Raw genomic sequence first — 19883 nt, 5'->3', positions numbered from 1 at the left:
CTACAAAATCAGCAGTTTTTGGGGATTTTCGAACCGAAAGTCTCATGCCCATCTCATGAAATTTTGATATCTCTCTCTACAGACCATGACAAAGCAGACTTCTATGTAATATTTTATTTATAATCTCTACTTCAGTTATCCTTTGAGCAAATGTGGGCTGAAACAACTTCCGATACTAAAGTTCAAATGTATATTCAATCCCAAAAGATTCTCTCAAGGCCTGCAAATTCCACTGAAAGCCCATTAATCTACTTTCTATAAACTTGTTATTTTCTCTTCAGGATCCAAAAAATCCCAATTCTATATATTATATTTCTCTCACACCTTATATTCCACATTCTGCCTGCCCATCACATATCTGCCCCTGACATGTCAGAGTGCAACAGTTGCATCTTAATGCAGGTCCCTCAAAGCGTCTGATCATAATTAACCATAACAGCAGCACCACTGTCCACTCACCCATACAAGAGAAGAGGACTTAGTAATTAAACAACCATCTCACCCTTAGACGTGGTTCACAGCCTCCCGTTGTGGGCCAACCTCCCATATCAGCTACAGCTTATTACATTAATTGACATTTAATTTATAAGGTCTACTGTGCTAGAAAAATATATAGTACCTAGTTGTTGGGAGAGGATAAATTTGGCCTTTGAGGGTTAACTTAATTTAGTGAATCTGGGTCTAATTAATACTACAATATATTTTCTGCTATCTCAACTGTATAAATAATCCTTACATATATAGGAGATCTGTTAGACAAAAGACCTGTTTATTTTTGTTTTTCAGTAGCTGACAAAAGACCAGCTTGGTGGGATTATCAAGCAAATTTAATCGAGGGTAGTGTCTTGGCTTTTAAAGTTCAAATAAGATGATCCAATCTTGCTGGAAAAAGCGATCCCATCTTCATGTGGTTGATTAAGTCATCCAATGAAATTGATTCTAGCTTGGAGTGGAAAATCATCACCATGAGCATATATATATATATATATATATATATATTAAATACTATAGAGTAGAAAATTTAAAAGTGTTTTGTAAATGGGAGCATCTTACCTTCTGGGGACACGAAACAAGGCCTATACGGTATATATGGAGCTCATGGTTTTTAAAAACGAACCGGTCAGGGGTCCGGTTATCAGTTCAAACGGTCCGATCGTTTGACCCGAACGGCCAGCCCGTTCTGACAAAAAAATAAAAAACTTTAAATAATTGAAAAACGGTCAAGACCGTTCGAAAGAGTAACCGGCTGATTTAACGGTTTGCTGACCAAAATCAACGATTTTGGAGGAAAACAGAACTGATTAGGTGACCGGTTCCCGGTTTTTCCGGTCCGACCATCCAATCTGATCCGATTTTGAAGACAGTGATGAAGCTCCCTTAGGCCTTAATTTTGTAAATGTGTCTGATGTTTCAAGAACCAATCCAATCATTAATGCACACCCCAACTAGATCGATGCCCAACAAGATCAGAGTTTAATTTTTTTTCTAGATCTTTTTCTAGATACCCAACAAGATTTTTTTTTTTTTTTTTTAATTTTCACAGATGGACCCAAAAAAAATTGCTATTATGTTGCATCTAGTGTTGTTGTAAACTGCACCTTCTGTCATTTCAAGTTGCACCTTGCTTTTCCTTTATTTTGGCCCTTTTAGGGAGACCCTTTCAACGGTTATGTGAAGTTAGGGCATGCTGGTCATCCATCTGAATGCTTTAGTAGGATCTTCGTGGTCATACATTATCCACTTCAGACTGAAACTAAAATGCACCTATTAGCTTTCAAGTGTTGCATAAAATGCGCAAATGAAAAAGACAAAGAATCTGGTAGCTAGGTTGGTCTTCTTCCTAGAGCTTGCCATGTGGAACCATGACAGACATGGGACACAAAGGGCTAAAAGATCAAAGGGTACTTTGGTCATAAAAAGAAAAGGCAAAAGTCAAATTCCATTTATTTGGTAGGCTTTGGGAAATACTCCAATGTATGGGATTTCTCAGTTTTGGTAAAGCCAAATAAGCTTAATTTTAAGAAATTAGCAATGGTGGTTTCTCACTTCTTAAAAACTGTAGTCATATTTAATTTAAACTAGTTCCCATTACTTAAGTTTGCCAACCATGTCTGCTAGATGGAGAACAAATCAAGTACTAACTAATAAATAGGGAAGATCTTTGAGTCAAAGAGGCCACTTGGAACTCCAAATTTAGCCCTCGTTTGAAACCCTTCTTGTCTGTTTCTTGACCTAGGGTTTGCAACCCATGCGTGCAACCCAAGTTAAAAAATGGGTCAAACTCTTAAAATCTAAGTTTCCTACCTCTTTCTATGTGAACATTAACACCGGAAAAATAATTATGTCTCCGATGTAGCAAGTCCACCTCAAGTCATTAACAAAATACAACTTAGCTTCAATTAAATCCCAACAATTAGCTGGTCACATTTTTCTAATTATTATCTTAAGCAGCCCCAAATTCCCCCCTCTGACTTACTACATCATGCTTTTAATTCTGTGCATACGTTCAAATGAACCCATCTTTTTTCTCATGTACAAAATCCATGCAATTTTTAAATCATTTGGTCACAAACTTAAAGATATGTCTTGTAATTGGGAATACTTATGTAGCACGGATTACTGAACAACCATTCTATGCCATACACATGGCAGCTTGGGAGTCACGATAATGTAGGCCAACCATAGGTCAAAATCCATCACAAACCAAATGCTTTTAACCGTTTGATCTGTGGACATATTGTTAAGTTGGTTTACACTTGGGCATTTAATGAAATGATCCCAGCTCTTGGACATGGAGCTCCATGCATGTATTGAACCGGTAGGTTGGGCCATATAACCCTACTAGGGGTTCTGCATCAGCATCTAAGTACACAGTGATTTTATTAATTATTATACTTCATTAGCCAACCCAAAATTTCCTCATTGATGGCCAGCTCTATGTGAATAAGTACTGACCTCACACAAACAGCTCATGTTTCTAATATAGAGGCTAAGTACGTAGTTGTAGTTGTTATCTATTTTAACAATATTTTCAGAGCCCTTAACTTCCCCAATCAGCAATCAAAGTAGTCTATCACCTAAAGCATCATGCTTTCAATTCACTCAAGCATCTCTTGGGTCTATCTATCTGTTGCTGAGAATAGTCTTTCTGAATGCTAGCTAACTTCATTTGAAATCTTCTGATTTTTATAATCCAACTTTCCTCTAAATGACTTACATGATAAGCTATTATGCCTTTTTCTATGGAGCATGTAAGGCCAGAAGAGAGTTCCAAGTAGTCATGCACCCTAGAAACAAATTTGCTTAAACTTGTTTTTAGTATTTCGATACAACTTGGTTTTTGGCTTTTTTCTATGGCTGAAGTTGATGAGAAGTTACAAATCCATGAATAAGATGGGGCCAGCCTTATTTCAATTGCAAAATCAATCATAATAAGCACCATCTACTTGAGATTGTGAACTTCAAGATTCCTCCAGTTTACTAAGCCCTAGAAACAAAGAGCAAAAGACAACACACACCAACACACAAGGGAATTGAAAAAACAAAAAAAGCACTCTTAGACATAATACACAAACAAAGCCACATGAGGGGGGGCTATTCTTGCCAGTAAATAATTGGTGTCGGGTAGCACTTGATTATACGAAAACAAGGTGGGGATTTAGAATTCAATTGAACAACAAAAGTGCACACTTACGCTTGAAATAACTCATTAAATCAAATGTCAATAAAGCATGGTTTTAAAAAACGACCTCTAAATTGAACCGTTCTGACCACTGGTTTTCAGGTTGATGGTTCAACTGTTCGGTTTGAATGGATGATTCATTCTAAAAATAATTAAAAATAAAAAGGCCAAAAATCGTTGAATGGATTGACGGTTCAACCACCTGGGTTGATAGATTATTGACTGGTTCAACGGTTTTTGGCCAGAGACAAAAAATGGAATCGTTTTTGGCCTTGGTTAATGGAATCGTTGAATGAACGATTCCCAAGCTGAACGGTCCGATCATTCAGATTATCAGCGGTTTGAAAGCCATGCAACAAAGTATTAGTAAGCTGATATATGCGTGTTATGAGTAATTGTGACAGTGACACCATCAAAATGGTCCTCTTTTTGAGTGGTTGTCCAACTGTGGAATGGTTGGATCCGGATCAGGAAAGCTCAAAAGATCCAATTTATTTGTTATAATGCAATATCATTTGCACTGATGCAAAAATATGAATGCTCAGTTTGAAAGGAGTACAAATGCAAATATGTACAGTGAAAATACATATAATGTAATAGAAAATATAAAGTTTTGCACTCTACATATTTGTATTTGTATCTTTCCAAATTGAGCCTAAATAAAACTCAAGGCAAATGAATTGAATGCAAAATAAAACTCAAGGCAGAGTAAAGTAAAATTGAAGCAAAAGTGAATCATAATTTATACTCGATTGGTTTGTGCTTCCATGCATTTGTACTAAGCCAAAATAAGTTGCATCTCAAACAGAAGGAGCCTAAGGCTCAGTTTGAAAAGAGTATAAATGCAAATATATACAGTGCAAATACACTCAAAATAGTTCAAAATACAAGGTTTTGCACTGTTATACTCCTTCCAAACTGAGCCTAAGGAATTATTAGGAATTATTTTAATACAGTAGCATTTCTGACCATGAGTGGATATGGCGATATGCTCTTGCTAGCTAGTAGCTACATGTGCTTGTCTAGTGCAATATTCCATTCTTTTTTTTTGGTGAAAACTGATGAAATTTCAATAAAACCAGAAAGATAGATACATCAGAGACAGGCACTAACATAACAAGGACTCTACAGCTAACAGGAACAAGAGAAAAAAAAAAAAAAAAACACAAAGACAAAATAAGCTCCTTCTGGAAAGAGTACAAATGATCTGACTGCAGAGTTTTGATTATATTTTGGAAGAATCCCCTTAAGAGGCATCGGGCATTTGGAGATCTGATTCCAAGGGAAAGAACAAAGCAGGGAATACAGTGAATTTTGGGATATTAGATTCTTCTTCCTCCTGATGCTAATATACATTTTGGAAGAGGGGAATCCGGCTGTGAGGGTTTCAGTTCAGGAGAGATAAAAGGGTTTTGAATGAGGAAACGAAACAAGTCTTTTCGATAAATTGAAAAAAGCAAAAACCTGATAAATAAGTTTAATTCCTTCACATGGTTAAATATTTGGATGATGTGGCATGCAATGAATGGGGGACCGATCCACATCAAATTTTCTCCCATTAAAAAAAAGGGGGAAATTGTCTAAAACTCCATGAGTTTTCAACATTTCTCTTAAACTGACCACAACTTTTTAAAATGTCTAAAACTCACCATGTCAGTAAGTTTTTATTTTCCAAATCTCACATTCTATTGGTGCAATGTTAATGCTTCTTAATAGAGGTGTCTATGTCAGAATAAATAACAATTTTCATTATCAAATTACCCTTGAATAGTGAGTTAGAGGAAAAATTGTCTTTTTCAGTTTTCAATTTTCTTGTTTTTTTGCATTTTTTAAATAATTTTCAATGTTTTTTTTATAATTTCTGTTTTTTTTTTTTACATTTTTCTATTTTCTACAATCTATAAATTTTCCTGTATTTTTGTTATTTATTTACAAATTCTGTGTTTTTCTACAATTTTTATTTTCTGATTTTGTTTTTCAATTTCTACAGTTTCTATAATTTGAAAATAATTTTTTATTTTATTTGTAATTTCTATAATTTTTATATTTTTTGTAATTTCTATGTTTTTATGTATTTTATATTTGAAAATATTTTTTTGAACTTTTTCCTTTTTTCATGTCTAAATATTAAAATGGTAATATATTAACACCCGTTAATTTATTTTGTATATATTTTATATTTTTCTATGAAGGTTAAAATAGTAATTTATTAACGTCTGTTAGTCTGATTAACGTCAAGTTAATGACATGGTGAGTTTTAGACATTTTGAAAAGTTATAGTGAATTTAAGAAAAATGCTGAAAACTCATGATGAGTTTTAGACAATTTACCAAAACAGAAAAAAAAAGCTCCCATATAAACATGAGCTCCAGGCTCAAGTGCACGCGGCATGCCGATACTTTCAGAAATCTACCATCCAGTTCACTTGAGTCAGAATTTTTGAAAAAGACCAAAGTTTTATTACTTCTTTTTTTTTTTTAATCCACTGCACTCTGCACGCCATAGTCATAACACAATGGAAAATTCCTTGGTAACTAGTAACTTTTCTCTCCTTAACTTGAAATCTAGACATTTTTGGATAATTTGGAAGTTTTTATTTTATTTAATTTTTATAATTTTCATCCTCCAATCTAGTTACACACATACAGGTTTTCTACCTTCTGCTACATTTTTTTTTTCAAACCACACAGTGGCAAACAATTAAATGCTACCTTTGGAAAGGAAAGCTTGTTTATTTGAAGAAAACAAGTACATTTCCTATTGTCACAATTTTGCATTATTGTAGTGCACCTGCCAATTTATTGGCAACCATACGGTGCTCCAAATGCTCATTGCCAGCCTATTAGTGCACTAAAATTAGAGAAATTGGCTACTGTTTTCCCTACTTTCGGATCCAACCCATATCTATAACCCGATTGAACCGAATTAATTGATTAATAATTGGGAACACTCTCTATTTAACATATTTATTTAAACCTACCCTATAATTTGTATTTTACTAAAACACCATTTATAATTTGCAATCTATTTACTTAATCGACCTTTCTTAAGAACTATTTATTTTGCCATATGAAAATAGTAATATGATCACTTAAACTAAGTGAAAAATGTTTAAGGGCATGGACCCATAGTTGTTTTTTCTAGAAGTACCCCTTAATTGAGTGGAAAAAGTTCAAGGGTAAGGACCCATGGTTGTTTATTCCAAAAGTACCTCTAACACTTTTTTGTATAGAAAACAAAATTAACCAAATAGGAAAAAATAGTGGTTGTCTGTGTTTTATTAGGGTTTGAATGGATGTTAGTGTTAAAACTGTTATTTTCCACTTTCATCTAATGGAAGGCAATTAAGTAAATAGATTGCAAACAATAGGGGATGTTTTACTAAAACACACAAATTATAGGATAGGTTTTAGTAAATTCATGAAACCATAGGGGGTGTTTTAGTAAATGGCCCTTAATAATTAACCATAAACAAGCCGAAAATCACTTATACGTTACTAATTAATTAATAGTTAACTATTGATATTTCAGTAATCCATTTACAGTTTTTTGTGATACTTAACAACTTATCACAATAAATTTAAAGTAATTACTAATTTATTGTTATATACTAATTTATTGACAATATTTATATTTTTTGTTAAATTAATAGTAAATCATCACAAAATTTACCATTAATTTTCAATATTTACAGTAAGTAATTATTGAAATTTAAAAATAAATTATCAGTCAAATAACAATAAATAATTATCAATAATTATTAATTTACAGTAATTACTAAATTATTGGAAATTACTGAATAAACCACTAAATAACCGAATTATTCATTAATAATTATCAAAAAATTATTGATACTCTTAATTAATAATTAATAGTAAATAATTATTTAAAATTAACAGAAAATTATTAGTAAAAAATAAATAATTACCAGTCACTATTAATTTACAGTAATTACAAATCGAATTATTAATTAGTAATTTAGTAATTGTCAATAAACTATTTATTATTAATGCAAGTACACTATTAGATATTAATCATCAATAAATAATGACAAATAAAATTCAGTAAAATATTTTTTTGAGAACTATTATTAATTATGAATATATTATCACTACATTTAATGCAAATTTTTAAAACAATTAACTATGGATAATTATTTTTGGGAAATTAGGTAATTAATTTAATTTAAAAAAATACTGAAATTATTAAAATTTATTTACCAAAAATTAAAAATATAATAAAGATTATTTAATACGATGGGCTCAAATTGAGGGGTGGCTCAATTGGCATGTTAGCTGGTTGGTCTGCTCCAGTATAGATGGAGATTCAATTCCTGCAACCACCGAGTTTGGGGGGGGGGAGGAATGCAAACAGATCGGAACCGATTTGAATCAGGGTATATTTGATCCAACACTATTCATGCCGGATCTGATAGGACTTGATTTAAATTTGAATCCTATCAGTAAATCAGATCTTCGGATCTAATCCAATCCAACTTGTTTTCTTTAAAAATTAATAAATTATTAAAAGAAAAATAAAATATACTAATTTAAATAAAACATAAACAAAAATACAAGTATTTTTTAATTATTTTCATCATAAATATACATGTTTTTATAAATAAATAAATAACATAACAAATTTATAAAAATATAATATAAAAAATATATTTATAAATAAATAAATATATAACATATCTATATGTATTATATATATTTATATTTATAAATATATAATATATATTGGATTAGATCTTCTTGGATCGGATAGGGGGGATCCGAATCCGAACAAGAGTTATCCAAATTCAACCAAATAGGATCGGATATTAGATCAAATTGGATCATGATTTGATCCATTTGCACCCCTAGGGGGTTATTAGTAGGAATGGCAACAGGACGGGTTCAAGACAGTGATTATATTCCTCATCCTCAACCCCGATTCTAAAATTAACCCCCATGCCCATCCCCAATCCCCGTCAGAGATAAAAAAAAAAACATGTTAGTGGTGTGTATCACCAAATACAAAAAAAAAAAAAAAAAAAAAACGATGGGCTCAATAGACCTGTTTTAGGGAGAACTTTGAAGTCCAAAATCAAAGGCAACTCAAAAACCCAAAAATTTTCAAAGAAGGAACACGGAAGATCGATAAGGCCATTAGTCAGTCAACGTTCCCAATCACTGGTTTGGTCTTTTACAAACTTAACCTAATATGTCAATTCAAAAAATGTGGTCATTTATCTTGCAAAAATTCCTTTATTTATTTATATTGTAAATAAAAATATATTTAAAATTAATACTTTATTAAGACGGCTATTAGGGCTGTTCACGGGTCGGGTTGGGTCAGTTTATTGGGGTTTTCCCAACCAACCCGACCTGGTCGGGTTACCTGAGATGGAAACCGAAACCGACCTGGTCGGTTTGAGTCAGATTGGGTCGATTTTGGTTTTGCTCCTGTACAAAAAGAACATAGAAACCTAGAAGGAAATATCTATTCTAAAAACTGAAAACTAAAGTTTTTAAGATATTTTCTGGAAATATATTTAAAACTGAAATATGTATTTTAGAAATATATATATATATATATATATATATAAACAAAAATATACATACAAATATATTGGAATATATATTTTCTGGAAATATATATCTCACATATTTCAGAATATATATTTTTTAGATATTTCAGTTTTTATGCAAAACTGAAATATCTTTATTTAGCAGTTTTAAATATAAAATATATTTAAATTAAAACCGAAATATATATTTAAATAGATTAGGTTTTTCATACAAAACTGAAGTTTTTTTTGCAAATATATCATCATTAACCGGATTTTTTTTCAAAGCTTAAACTTAAACAAAACACAAATAAAATATATCAACTTGTAACATGCATTGAATTAAAAAAAAAATACTAACCTTTGAATGACTGAAGTTGAGACTTTGAGAATGAGACTTGAGCTTGAGTTGAGAGAATGAGAACTTTGAGAAGATGGGAGTTGGGAGAGCGAAGTTCAAATGATGTCTTGAAGTTGAGACTTGAGAACTTGAAATTTTAAATTTTTTATTCTTGAGTTGAGAGTCAAATTGTATTAGAGAATAGAGATTGTGCTTGAGTTGAGGGGCTAAGGGGGGCGGATCAAGTTAGAATTAGAATAGAAGACAAAAGTTATCAAAAAAATAGAAAGTCAAACTATTTTATAGAAAGAAGGCTAAAATTTGTATATTTCAAGAAACTTTCTAAATTCTAATCTAAGTAAAAAATGATACCTAATTCTAATTGTAATTGCCTAACTGGTTGCCTATTTGGTGTAAAAGACTATAGAAACTAGAATAGAGACAACTTAATTAAGTAGGAACTAGAAGACTAGGTTAGGTTGTAATTAGGAATTAGGATAAAGACAACTTAATTAATTAGGAACTAAGTCGGTTCAGTTCGGATCGGTTTCGATTTTCACACAAGAAAACCAAAACCGACCCAAACCATCAGTTTATAAATTTGTACAACCCAAAACCGACTGGTGCTTATAAAAACCCGGCCAACTCGAATTGAGTCGGTCTGGATTGATCGATTTAGTCGAGTTGGACCTTGTGAACAGCCCTACCGGCTACTGCAAACCATGAATCAACTCGAGCTCGAATGCTCAATCATCTTTGAGTCAAATTTGAGTATTTAGCGACTCAAGCCCGAATAGCTTATGAATAGATCGGCTCACATAAACCTCTATATTAGCCATTCAGCCTCAGGTCTAATATTTCACTTTACATAAAGTATTAAATTACGTTTTCTTATGTATTTATACCCTACTGCCTTGTTCATAACCAATTGACGTTTTGAGCATTTATTTGATGCATATTTAGGATTATTACAAAGTTTTCCTCGTGGTTCAAACTTCAAACTACTTATCGGGTGTTTCCATCACTCGTCCTGTTTTTCAGTTTTTTTTTTTTTTTCCCCAAAGTTTTACACCCCCTGGAAACAACCGAAAAAAAAAACAAAATACACATTATTTAGCGTATCATAATACTACCGATACAATACAATATACCCGATACGCCCTCATTGTGACAAAATTTTGAACATTGGTTTTCCTAGTATCCAACCATATCCTCCTCATTCATATTTCCACTGATGCAACCGCAGCAATAAATTACAAATTCTACACTTACTTTGCCATAGAGAAAGATAATTATTATACATGAAAAGAACAAATTGAGTTGAGAGAAACGTATCACCCCCCCAAATCGATTGAATCTCTTTCAGGAGGCTTGCAATAGCTCCCTGATATCATATCCTTGCAGCTGCAGGCACAAAACAAACAGACAAATAAGAAGTCCACGTATTAGACATCACCGATGACAAGGAATTGTTCGATGCATGGTCATCAATCCAGATAATCGTATTGTTCGAAAGGTATAGAGACATTACGGCCAGAAGTTGTGATAACTGGATTATATGCTAGCCAAATGATCATATGGCATCTTTTGGTCTATCAAATATATACAGTACACAATACTGGTTGCATCAGACAACCAATGGCTCTTCCGACTAGAGATCAACAAGAGAGGCCATCAAATCAATGGTCTGGATATGCAGATGCAAACTTTCGTGGGTCCAAAAAAAAGGAAAAAAAAAAAAAAAACTCAGCCACAAGATCTTAGTTCAACTTGATTTCGGTATCAAAGTATGGAAACATGTACACCTGTGGATGTTTGATTGTTTGGTGCTCAATGCTTGTGGCCCACATCAAGCAGATTTGAATCCAGAAAAAGATGTGATTGTCTTACCTGAAGAAAGGTGAGCACCAGGATAACTCCTGAGTTCCAGAAAGCATGTATTGTGATTGGGGTTAAAAGGTTGCGAGTTTGAGCATAAGAGAATCCGAGTGCAGTCCCTGTATAAACCAGAATGTTAGTTGGTTTCCCAAAAAGTAGATGGCGAAGTCAACTTCTTTTAGAAAATCAAAAAAGAGTTTTACCGGCAAAAATTTTTTCACAACCTAAGAACAGGAAACTTAAAACCTTGTTGCTACTTGCTATGAGAATCATAACATAATCAATTAGAACAGAAACTGAAATTCATGCTTCTTTTTTTTTCGAGTACTGCTTTCCAGTCATATAATTCAGATTGGCCACTACAAAAGAAAAGGCACAGTACACTACTAAACTATAAATATTTATCCACTTTTCCTTCCTTCAATTCCCCCAATCATATCATCTTAGAGGAAGTACAAAGAGATTCCATCCTACCTACACTTTTTATCATCTGTATGGAAGTCACTAGCTTACTAGCAAAGTGTCTAAACCAAACACTATCAACCTGATATCTTAGCCAGGGCATCCTCCACTGTCATCTGTATGGAAGGGATGGGGGCACACCAAAAAGTACATGAATTGGAGTATAAAGAAACAATTTAAGAGTTCATAATTTAACAATGGATATGGCACTAAAAACAACAGAATGGTCGGGTCAAGTAGGGAGATTCCCTATTTGACCTAGCCTATTTCCACCACCTAAACTAATGATGTTGGCAATCCAAGCTCTTGCCATATAGCCCAGCTTGGATTACCGAACTTAGAAGTAATGTCATCCATTAAAGGTTGCACATCTTTTATTATTAAAACTACTGATTTAAAAGGGCTTACTTCACTGTTTTTTTCTTCATTTTATCTTTTTTCTAATTTATATACCATAATTGGACTACATGCCATCATGAATGCTTAATATATATAACAAAATAAAGACATAAATAGTATATATGATATTATTTTAAATAATTATATAAACACAAACAAATAAAACATAAAATAAATCTGTGGTTGATTAGGTTAACTACTTGCTAGTTGACCTAATCAGTGTTGGCCTAGACTAGTCAATGTTTAGTTGTCCTAGGCAATTGGATTGTGAATGTTGACTGACTAATTAGTGATGCAGTTTGTAGGCTAGGGCCATGAACTGACAAGTCAGTTCACTAGTTGATGATTAGTCAATGCTTTGGTTAACACTTAAGCCATCAAAGTTTAACTGTCCAATAGATCTTTCACTCGTGATTATTTGGGGTCTCTGATATGTTCTGACCGGAGCACACTCACAAGAAGTTTTATATATCATAACATTGGTCTCCCAACAGACTTGTCAGGACTGAGCCGTATGCCCAAACCAGTAATAGAAGAGCTCCTTTACAGTTTTACCCACTACTCATAATATGTTTCTACTGAAGATTTTTCAATAGACTGCAATGGAAACTGAGTTCTTTTTATTTTTTTATTTTACAAACATCATACTCCTGATATAAGAAATCCTCTTTTCCACTGCTAGTCATAATAGATCTCTACTTTGGCCTTACAGATTACAATCAAAACTGAACTTTCATGCCAAACCTCATATTTCTGAAAACAGAGAAATAAGAACAATCTTTTCTCACACCACGCATGATATATCTCCAATCTCACATCCTGAACTCAATCCAATCCAATAAATCCACAGAGAAGCTATTTGGGGTCTACTACATGAATCTTATTCCAATATTCTACTTTAAGGCCATATATTCTGTTTAAGCATTAATCTGCATGTCCTCCCTCATTACTTCAATCCATGACCTTTTTCAGCCACCTTTTTCCCATTTAAAGACTTTAATTCCAGAAAATAAATCCCTTAGAAGTGCAGTAATTGATCTTTAAAGCTACTTACTCATTTCCCTTTCCCTTCCTCTTGTCAGTTACTGGGACTGCTACTAGATACCTAGAAGTGCACTCATGTTCAATAGAAATATAACAATAAAGGACATGGTCAAGGAGATAAAATGCTCATAGAAGATCAAAAGATTCTTCAACAAGCAAAGCCTCCATTACAACACAGATGACACTAGAATTGTGAAGGCACATCTGCAGAACCCATCAACTTCTACATTTACATTTAAAAATTTTATCTTATTTTATGTATATACTATATTTTGATGGGACAAACATATTGGTAGGATAGCCAAGTCTAAGATCATTGAACATAAATAAAAGCATTACCTAGTACAAATAGCTGAGGAAACTCTCCAGGAGTAAGATGAGCTAGAGCAAATACTGCAGCACTAATAAGGATAGAAACTGGGGTGGGAAACCTGCAAAATGACCACAAAGAAAACATAGAATCCAAGTCTTGCACAATCAGAGCTTAGCTGTCACCACCACAGAAAACATAACATCCAAGATGGAAAAAGAGGAAAAAGTCCTAAAATTAAATGGTAAACTGAATCTAAAAATCTAACTTACTACATGGAATTGGATATGATGAGCTCCACATAAGACTATTCAGTGAATCCATTGTTTAAAGAGAAAACATCAGTGAATATGAAAAGAAACATGAAATAAACATGGGTACACTTATACAATGAATTAGCTCTCACACTGCAGAGAAAAGAGGCAATTTTGGCAGCTTTTGTTATTCCTGCCACATTTTATGAAGAAACCATGGCAAACTTGTAGACAAACTGAAGATCCAAATTTTGAAGCCCTTCAAAAAGATTCAGAGATTCATCTCAACTGAACTTCAAAATTTAAATGGAACAAACAAAAAGTCAAGTCAGCTTGTCAAGTCTCAAGGATCAATTTCATTCAATAGATACTTTCCTTTCCAATTAGATCCCACTATAGCATCCAACCTTCAAGTAAATTTACAAGGATTCAATCAATTTCACTCAACTGAGGGGGGGGGGGGGGGGGGGTAGTATCTAAAATTTGATGAAGATTGACCAAGCCTTCAATCGTTTGCACACATACAGCTGAAATTTAACAAGGATTACGGAAAACTTCAATCGACCTCATTGAGTCTTAAGTCAAATGTACTGTGCTTTTAAACCCTGGTTTAGTTACTTAGTAGGGTCTCTCAATAAAGATATTACATGAGAAGCAATTTTACGGAACTGCTTGAGTCTGGACCAGCATTCTGCTACTAAAAACTTTGAAAAAAAGACATGTAAATTAAAAAGAGAAAAGGAAGAAAATTACCATTTAGTCAGGGACGCCATTAGAAACCCTCGAAATACAGTCTCTTCAAGTAATGGAGCCAAAACACCTGTTATTCCCACCAGACAGGCAGTGCTTGAATATAAACAAGGAAGAATGTCATTACTTTGCTTTTGATCAATTCCAAAGATTTGTGAGAATTATCTTTCAGTAAAATGGTTATAACTCACACTCATAAAATTGTAAAAACTTAATACGCCCTTAATAAAGTACCTGATATTTGAAGAGCCAATCAATGGTAACAAGCGAACTAGAGCATCAGTCTGAAACAATTAAATAAAAAGATATTTAAAAGAGTATAGAGTACATTCAAGCTGTAAAATTATTTATTAGAGAAAATAATTATCTCTTTATACTAAATAACATATGCAGAGGTAAAACCTATGTTACCTAGACTCTCTGAAACACCTCAAACTAATTGCAATACTATAAATGTGGACACAGACAGGATATTCAAGATGGCCCTTCTCTTTGCTGAGTTTGTGATATGTGACTACAAAATATTGGATTATTACAGTAAAATAATAGAATGAATGTTTATTCATTCTACTTGATAAGTTTAATATAATCGATTTTCAATTGTTTAATTTTTAAATACTATCTATGCTTCTAAATTTAATTTGTGTTATTTTCCATCAATTAGTATATTGTTTATATAAAATAAGAGAAGTAGTTAAAAATTAAAAATATTTTTATGATTGAGTCTATGAATCCTAATCCTTAAGGCCCAATGGTTACAGCTATTGTCTTTGTCATATATCTTTTACCAAAAAGATATCATTCTTATATTTCTGCACTTGTACCATATACATGTAACATTATATTGTGAAGTAAAAAAAAAAATTGTCTATCTGCATCCAAGTCCACCTAGTTAGCTGAGTGCAAAACACACAATCTTATTGTACTTTCTGTTTATGGGAACCACGAGGAAATTTGTGAAAACGGACTTGATGATAGATGATCACACCCTCATCCAATAGCTCAAAGAGAATGAATGAGTATCTCCTCAATATCAATTAGAAACTAATTGCAATCCCATCAAAAGGAGCAAAAAGTAAATTGTGCAGTCTTAGACCAAGCAAATGAATGTCTCCTCAATATCAATTACAAACTAATTTACATCCAATTCTAACCTCTCTCTGTGGATTCTCCCCACTAAACAAAGCCATGGCTGCCCCTGTTAATGCGACCGCAGTAAAAGCACCAACAAGACCAACTCCAGCCCATAAAAGCCATCCTTTCTGTAGATTGAAAGGTTCCTTCGATTCTGAAACAATACCATATTATATTGAATCAGCATATTGTTTTTATTTCCAAAAAATGTATAAAAACACATTAAACTAAAGACTTATTATGACTGGACTTGGTATCATAATTGTGCACTTTTAGAAAATGCTCATTCATAAAATCAAATATGTCCTCTATTGTCCATCAACTAGAGGCATGAAGTAAAGGGTAAGATACCAGCAGGTCTGGCACCTCTAAATGCATGAGGCTATAAGCTTTAATGTGAAAAGCTTTAAGCTTGCATTCTCTCTTTTTCTTGGTTGATTCTTTTTTTCTTTTTTTTTTCCACAAACTTAAAAGTTGTAGGCAAATTAGGGGGCATTTGCCAGGGTGCATAATTATGATTTTGACCACTTCTGAAAACAGAATTACTGAAAATTGGTGAAAATGTATTTGCCAATCAGTGGGTTTTGAAGAATGAAATCACACCAATACCCAAGAAAAAATTTTTTGCCAGTTTTGAAATCGACTTTTTGATGATTTGAAGTTGGATTCTGATTCCACATTCTGTGGACCCACATCCACTCTTTTTTTTTCCTGGTATAAAGGAAAAAGGGCTACACAAGATGGGGGATAGCACATCCCATTTAAAAGACCAAGAAAGAACAGGATTATCAACTAAGAACTCTCTAAACCTTTGTTTGCAAGCCAGTCAACAGCCTGGTTGGTTTCTCTGTAAACATGATTGTAACTAACTTCTTAACCTATGCTGGAGGCCCTCTTGAGAAAATATGAAATTGTTCTCTTTCAAGAACACACCCTAATAACTGATTCCATTTTCAACCATTCCTAGAAATTTTGAAAAAAAAATTACTTTGTAGGGCCCATTTAGTGTTAATCACTTCTGCCTGGGCAGGTCCACATCAAGACCACACATAAAGCGGGCTGGGCCAGGCCATAAAATCCTAGGTCCGAACATCCCAGCCCAGAAGTTAATATATACATGTGCTATAAATAATATTTATTGTACATGCTTACATATTAAATATATATATTTATATGTACACCTTCTTCTCATAATTTTGATTATAAACTTCAATTAAAATTTTATTTTTTAAATATAATTTTATGAATTTACATCAGAAAGTCCAGATGCCTGGCCCAGACATATATTATCAGCCCTGTAAAAACTCAACCTGGCCCATCATCATCGTCCATAATGACAATCCAATTAAATGGTTCACATTCACAAACAACCCCAAAAAAGACTAACCTTGTGTTGTGCATGCACCGCAGAGAAGTGAATGGAACAATATCACAGGACAAAAAGAGAAACTATTAATGTGAAGAGAGCCTCAAGGGAGTCCAAAAAATGTATTTGCATTATACATAATAAGGGAATTGTGAATTTAGCAAATTAAAAGATATCAAATAAGAAAAAAGAAAAATAAAGTTTCGAGTTATGAAAATAACCCAGCATTCTAAATATGCATTAGGATCATGCCAGACATGTGAACCTTTATTATGCATCTACCATGCATCTCATATTTGAGGCATCAGCCTTCAAGGTGAAGCCTTGAGGCTTTCTTCCTCATCTCACACTTCCAGGCATAAGCCTTTAATACAGTGCCTGGATTTCCTTTCTTCAAGTCCTTTGTTGAGACAAGCATCAATCATACAATAAATGTCATATAAAACAATGAAAGATATTGGTATAAAAGCAATAAAAATAATAGCTCCATTTTCTAGCCCAGGATTTCCATGGATGTACCATAGCGGAAAAGATCATCTGGAAGAGGTTGGAAGGTGTTTGTGAGACCATATACAACTCCAAGTACAACTGCAGTTGCAACGCTGCACATTGCAGATACAGAAAAAAAGCTATATTACACACACTTAAGCTTTCAAAATCCAGGATAGAAAAACTGGAGATAGCAAGTAGAATTAGTGTAGACCATCTGTTTTGGGCATAGGACATCTGATGCACAAAAACTTGATCAGATTGTATGATTATAGCCATCCATTCCATAGCATTCTTACGATATCTAATAAGAGCAACTTAGGATACCTGATGCACCAAAACTTGATCGGATTGTATGATTATAAGTTTATAACCATCCATTCCATAGAATTCTTTTGACAGAAACAATATGGAACTTTCCTATATAGGACAGGAAAAAAACATCATTATTTTTATTCCCTAAGGTCAGTTTCTGGAAGTTCCATCTTCCATGTATAATCGTATATCATGCCAGTGGCTGACTGCCTTACAACCACTTGTCAAATACCCTGGAAAACAAAACAAGAATGAACATGAAAAATAAACAGGGATAGTGATCCATACGCCTGATCCACAAAAAGTACTTCTGCCTTCTCATCTAAATTCATTTCTCCAATTCGAAATCCTAGATATGGTGTAAGTGCTGCCTCCACCAACCCTGTCAAAATAAAACTGCCTGGAAAAAGAATTAGTTTGATTCTAAGACAAAAGTGTTGTTCAAAGCAAATGAAAGGGAGATGAAGATAAACAGAGATTCTTAAATGGCTAGACAAAATACAATAAAATACCTCATGACAAGATCTCCTTGCACACAACAGTACAAAAATACAAAAATATTGTTTTCCACTTTGAGATAGAATTTTTGAAAAAACTAAGAAACATACCTTAACCCACATGCAGTCATGGTAAGGATAACCGTTTGCCATTTCCAAGGAACATCCCATCGCTTAAGGATCCGCCAGTCAAGTCCAGTTTCCTTCAATGTACACAGAGAGAGTAAAAGACGGATCCAAAACTCACAAAGTTCCAAACCATTACAGCAAATAGCATAATAATTCTCAGCATACCGTCTTATCTTCTAGGTAAGAACCATAATTTCGTGAACTTTTTGCTCGACCATAAACGTAATCTATTCCACCAAGTTTATGTAATGGATCTTCTAAATTAAACGTTTATGATGTTCTACAAGATTATTTGATTAAGTTTCACCATGTTTTCGTCAAAATTTGAATGAAAGCCCTTTTCAACCCACACCAAAACCTAAACTAAATGGAACTTTGAATTCGTATTGCCGTAAAAAGATATTAGCAAGTTCAACAATTAAGAAAGAGGTAACAATAGTAATGCTACAAAGGAAGAGAAAGTAAATGTATTTGAACTGATATTTTGAGGAAAAATATCAGCTCAAGCAACAAGCTTAACCTCTAGGTGGTTAAGAAAGTTTCGTCTCAAAACATCAGCTCAAGCCCAAAATCATACCTTTCCTTGAAACTTGCCCTCAGATTCTTCTTTTGCATTGTAAAAGCAGATGGAATGGTGCCCTCTCTGCGGAACCGGAATTCCCTTAAGATTTTGAACTCGTAATACTTCTTCATTCGACCGGCAAGGGGGAAAACGATGAGGAAATGTCGGATGTCTCTTGAGAAGAAAATCATGTTTTTTTTTCCCGGGGGTTTGCAACGCAGAGAGCCTCGGGAAAGAAGAGAAACTCAGAAGCGAGGACTGAACCAGAGAGGGAGACGCTATTGCTAAAACCATTTTGACTTTTGAGAACTTCGAATTTGAATTGAAAATCTGCTACTTTTTTTTTTCAGCGGGAGCTGTAACCCCTTGCTACTGAGAACCGCAGAAGATAAGGTGAGTAATTGGAAGCGGAAACTTTCCGTATGAATATATTACTTATGTCAAAAGACGACAGTCAACAGTTTTACTCGTGTCAGGTCATACTACAAGGCCAATTGCAATAACCACGTCAGCTCTAAACGTGGGTGACAAGCGTCTGAGAAGGGGAACCGAGAAACCATGTGGATGCCAAGCCCATCAGCAGATCCCGACTCCCGAGTGATCGATCAGCATAGGCTAGTGAGCAATTGTTTATCTTGTTGCTATATAGTTTGTGAACAAGAAGGTGAAAGGTCCCTACAGTTTCTGAGAAAAGGAAGTACATATGCTTGCCCAGATG

At 33.7% G+C, this 19883-nt stretch overlaps 1 protein-coding gene across 1 annotated transcript; it reads right to left on the bottom strand.

The window, feature by feature from the left end:
* Window positions 1–10665: 10665 nt before the first annotated feature.
* On the bottom strand, window positions 10666–19577 carry LOC104597460 (CAAX amino terminal protease family protein). The gene is made up of 10 exons (XM_010259007.3): window positions 19181–19577; window positions 18586–18677; window positions 18266–18373; window positions 17693–17775; window positions 15828–15961; window positions 14908–14957; window positions 14677–14769; window positions 13699–13790; window positions 11467–11573; window positions 10666–10980 (listed from the first exon to the last, which is right to left on the bottom strand). Exons 1-10 carry the CDS (start codon window positions 19457–19459, stop codon window positions 10939–10941), a joined length of 1080 nt encoding a protein of 359 aa, XP_010257309.1. The 5' UTR covers window positions 19460–19577; the 3' UTR covers window positions 10666–10938.
* Window positions 19578–19883: the final 306 nt, after the last annotated feature.

Source organism: Nelumbo nucifera, chromosome 3 (genome assembly GCF_055504915.1).
Source record: "Nelumbo nucifera cultivar China Antique chromosome 3, China Antique-T2T, whole genome shotgun sequence".
NCBI classification, from domain to species: domain Eukaryota; kingdom Viridiplantae; phylum Streptophyta; class Magnoliopsida; order Proteales; family Nelumbonaceae; genus Nelumbo; species Nelumbo nucifera.
This window is presented reverse-complemented; position numbering and strand designations above follow the sequence as displayed.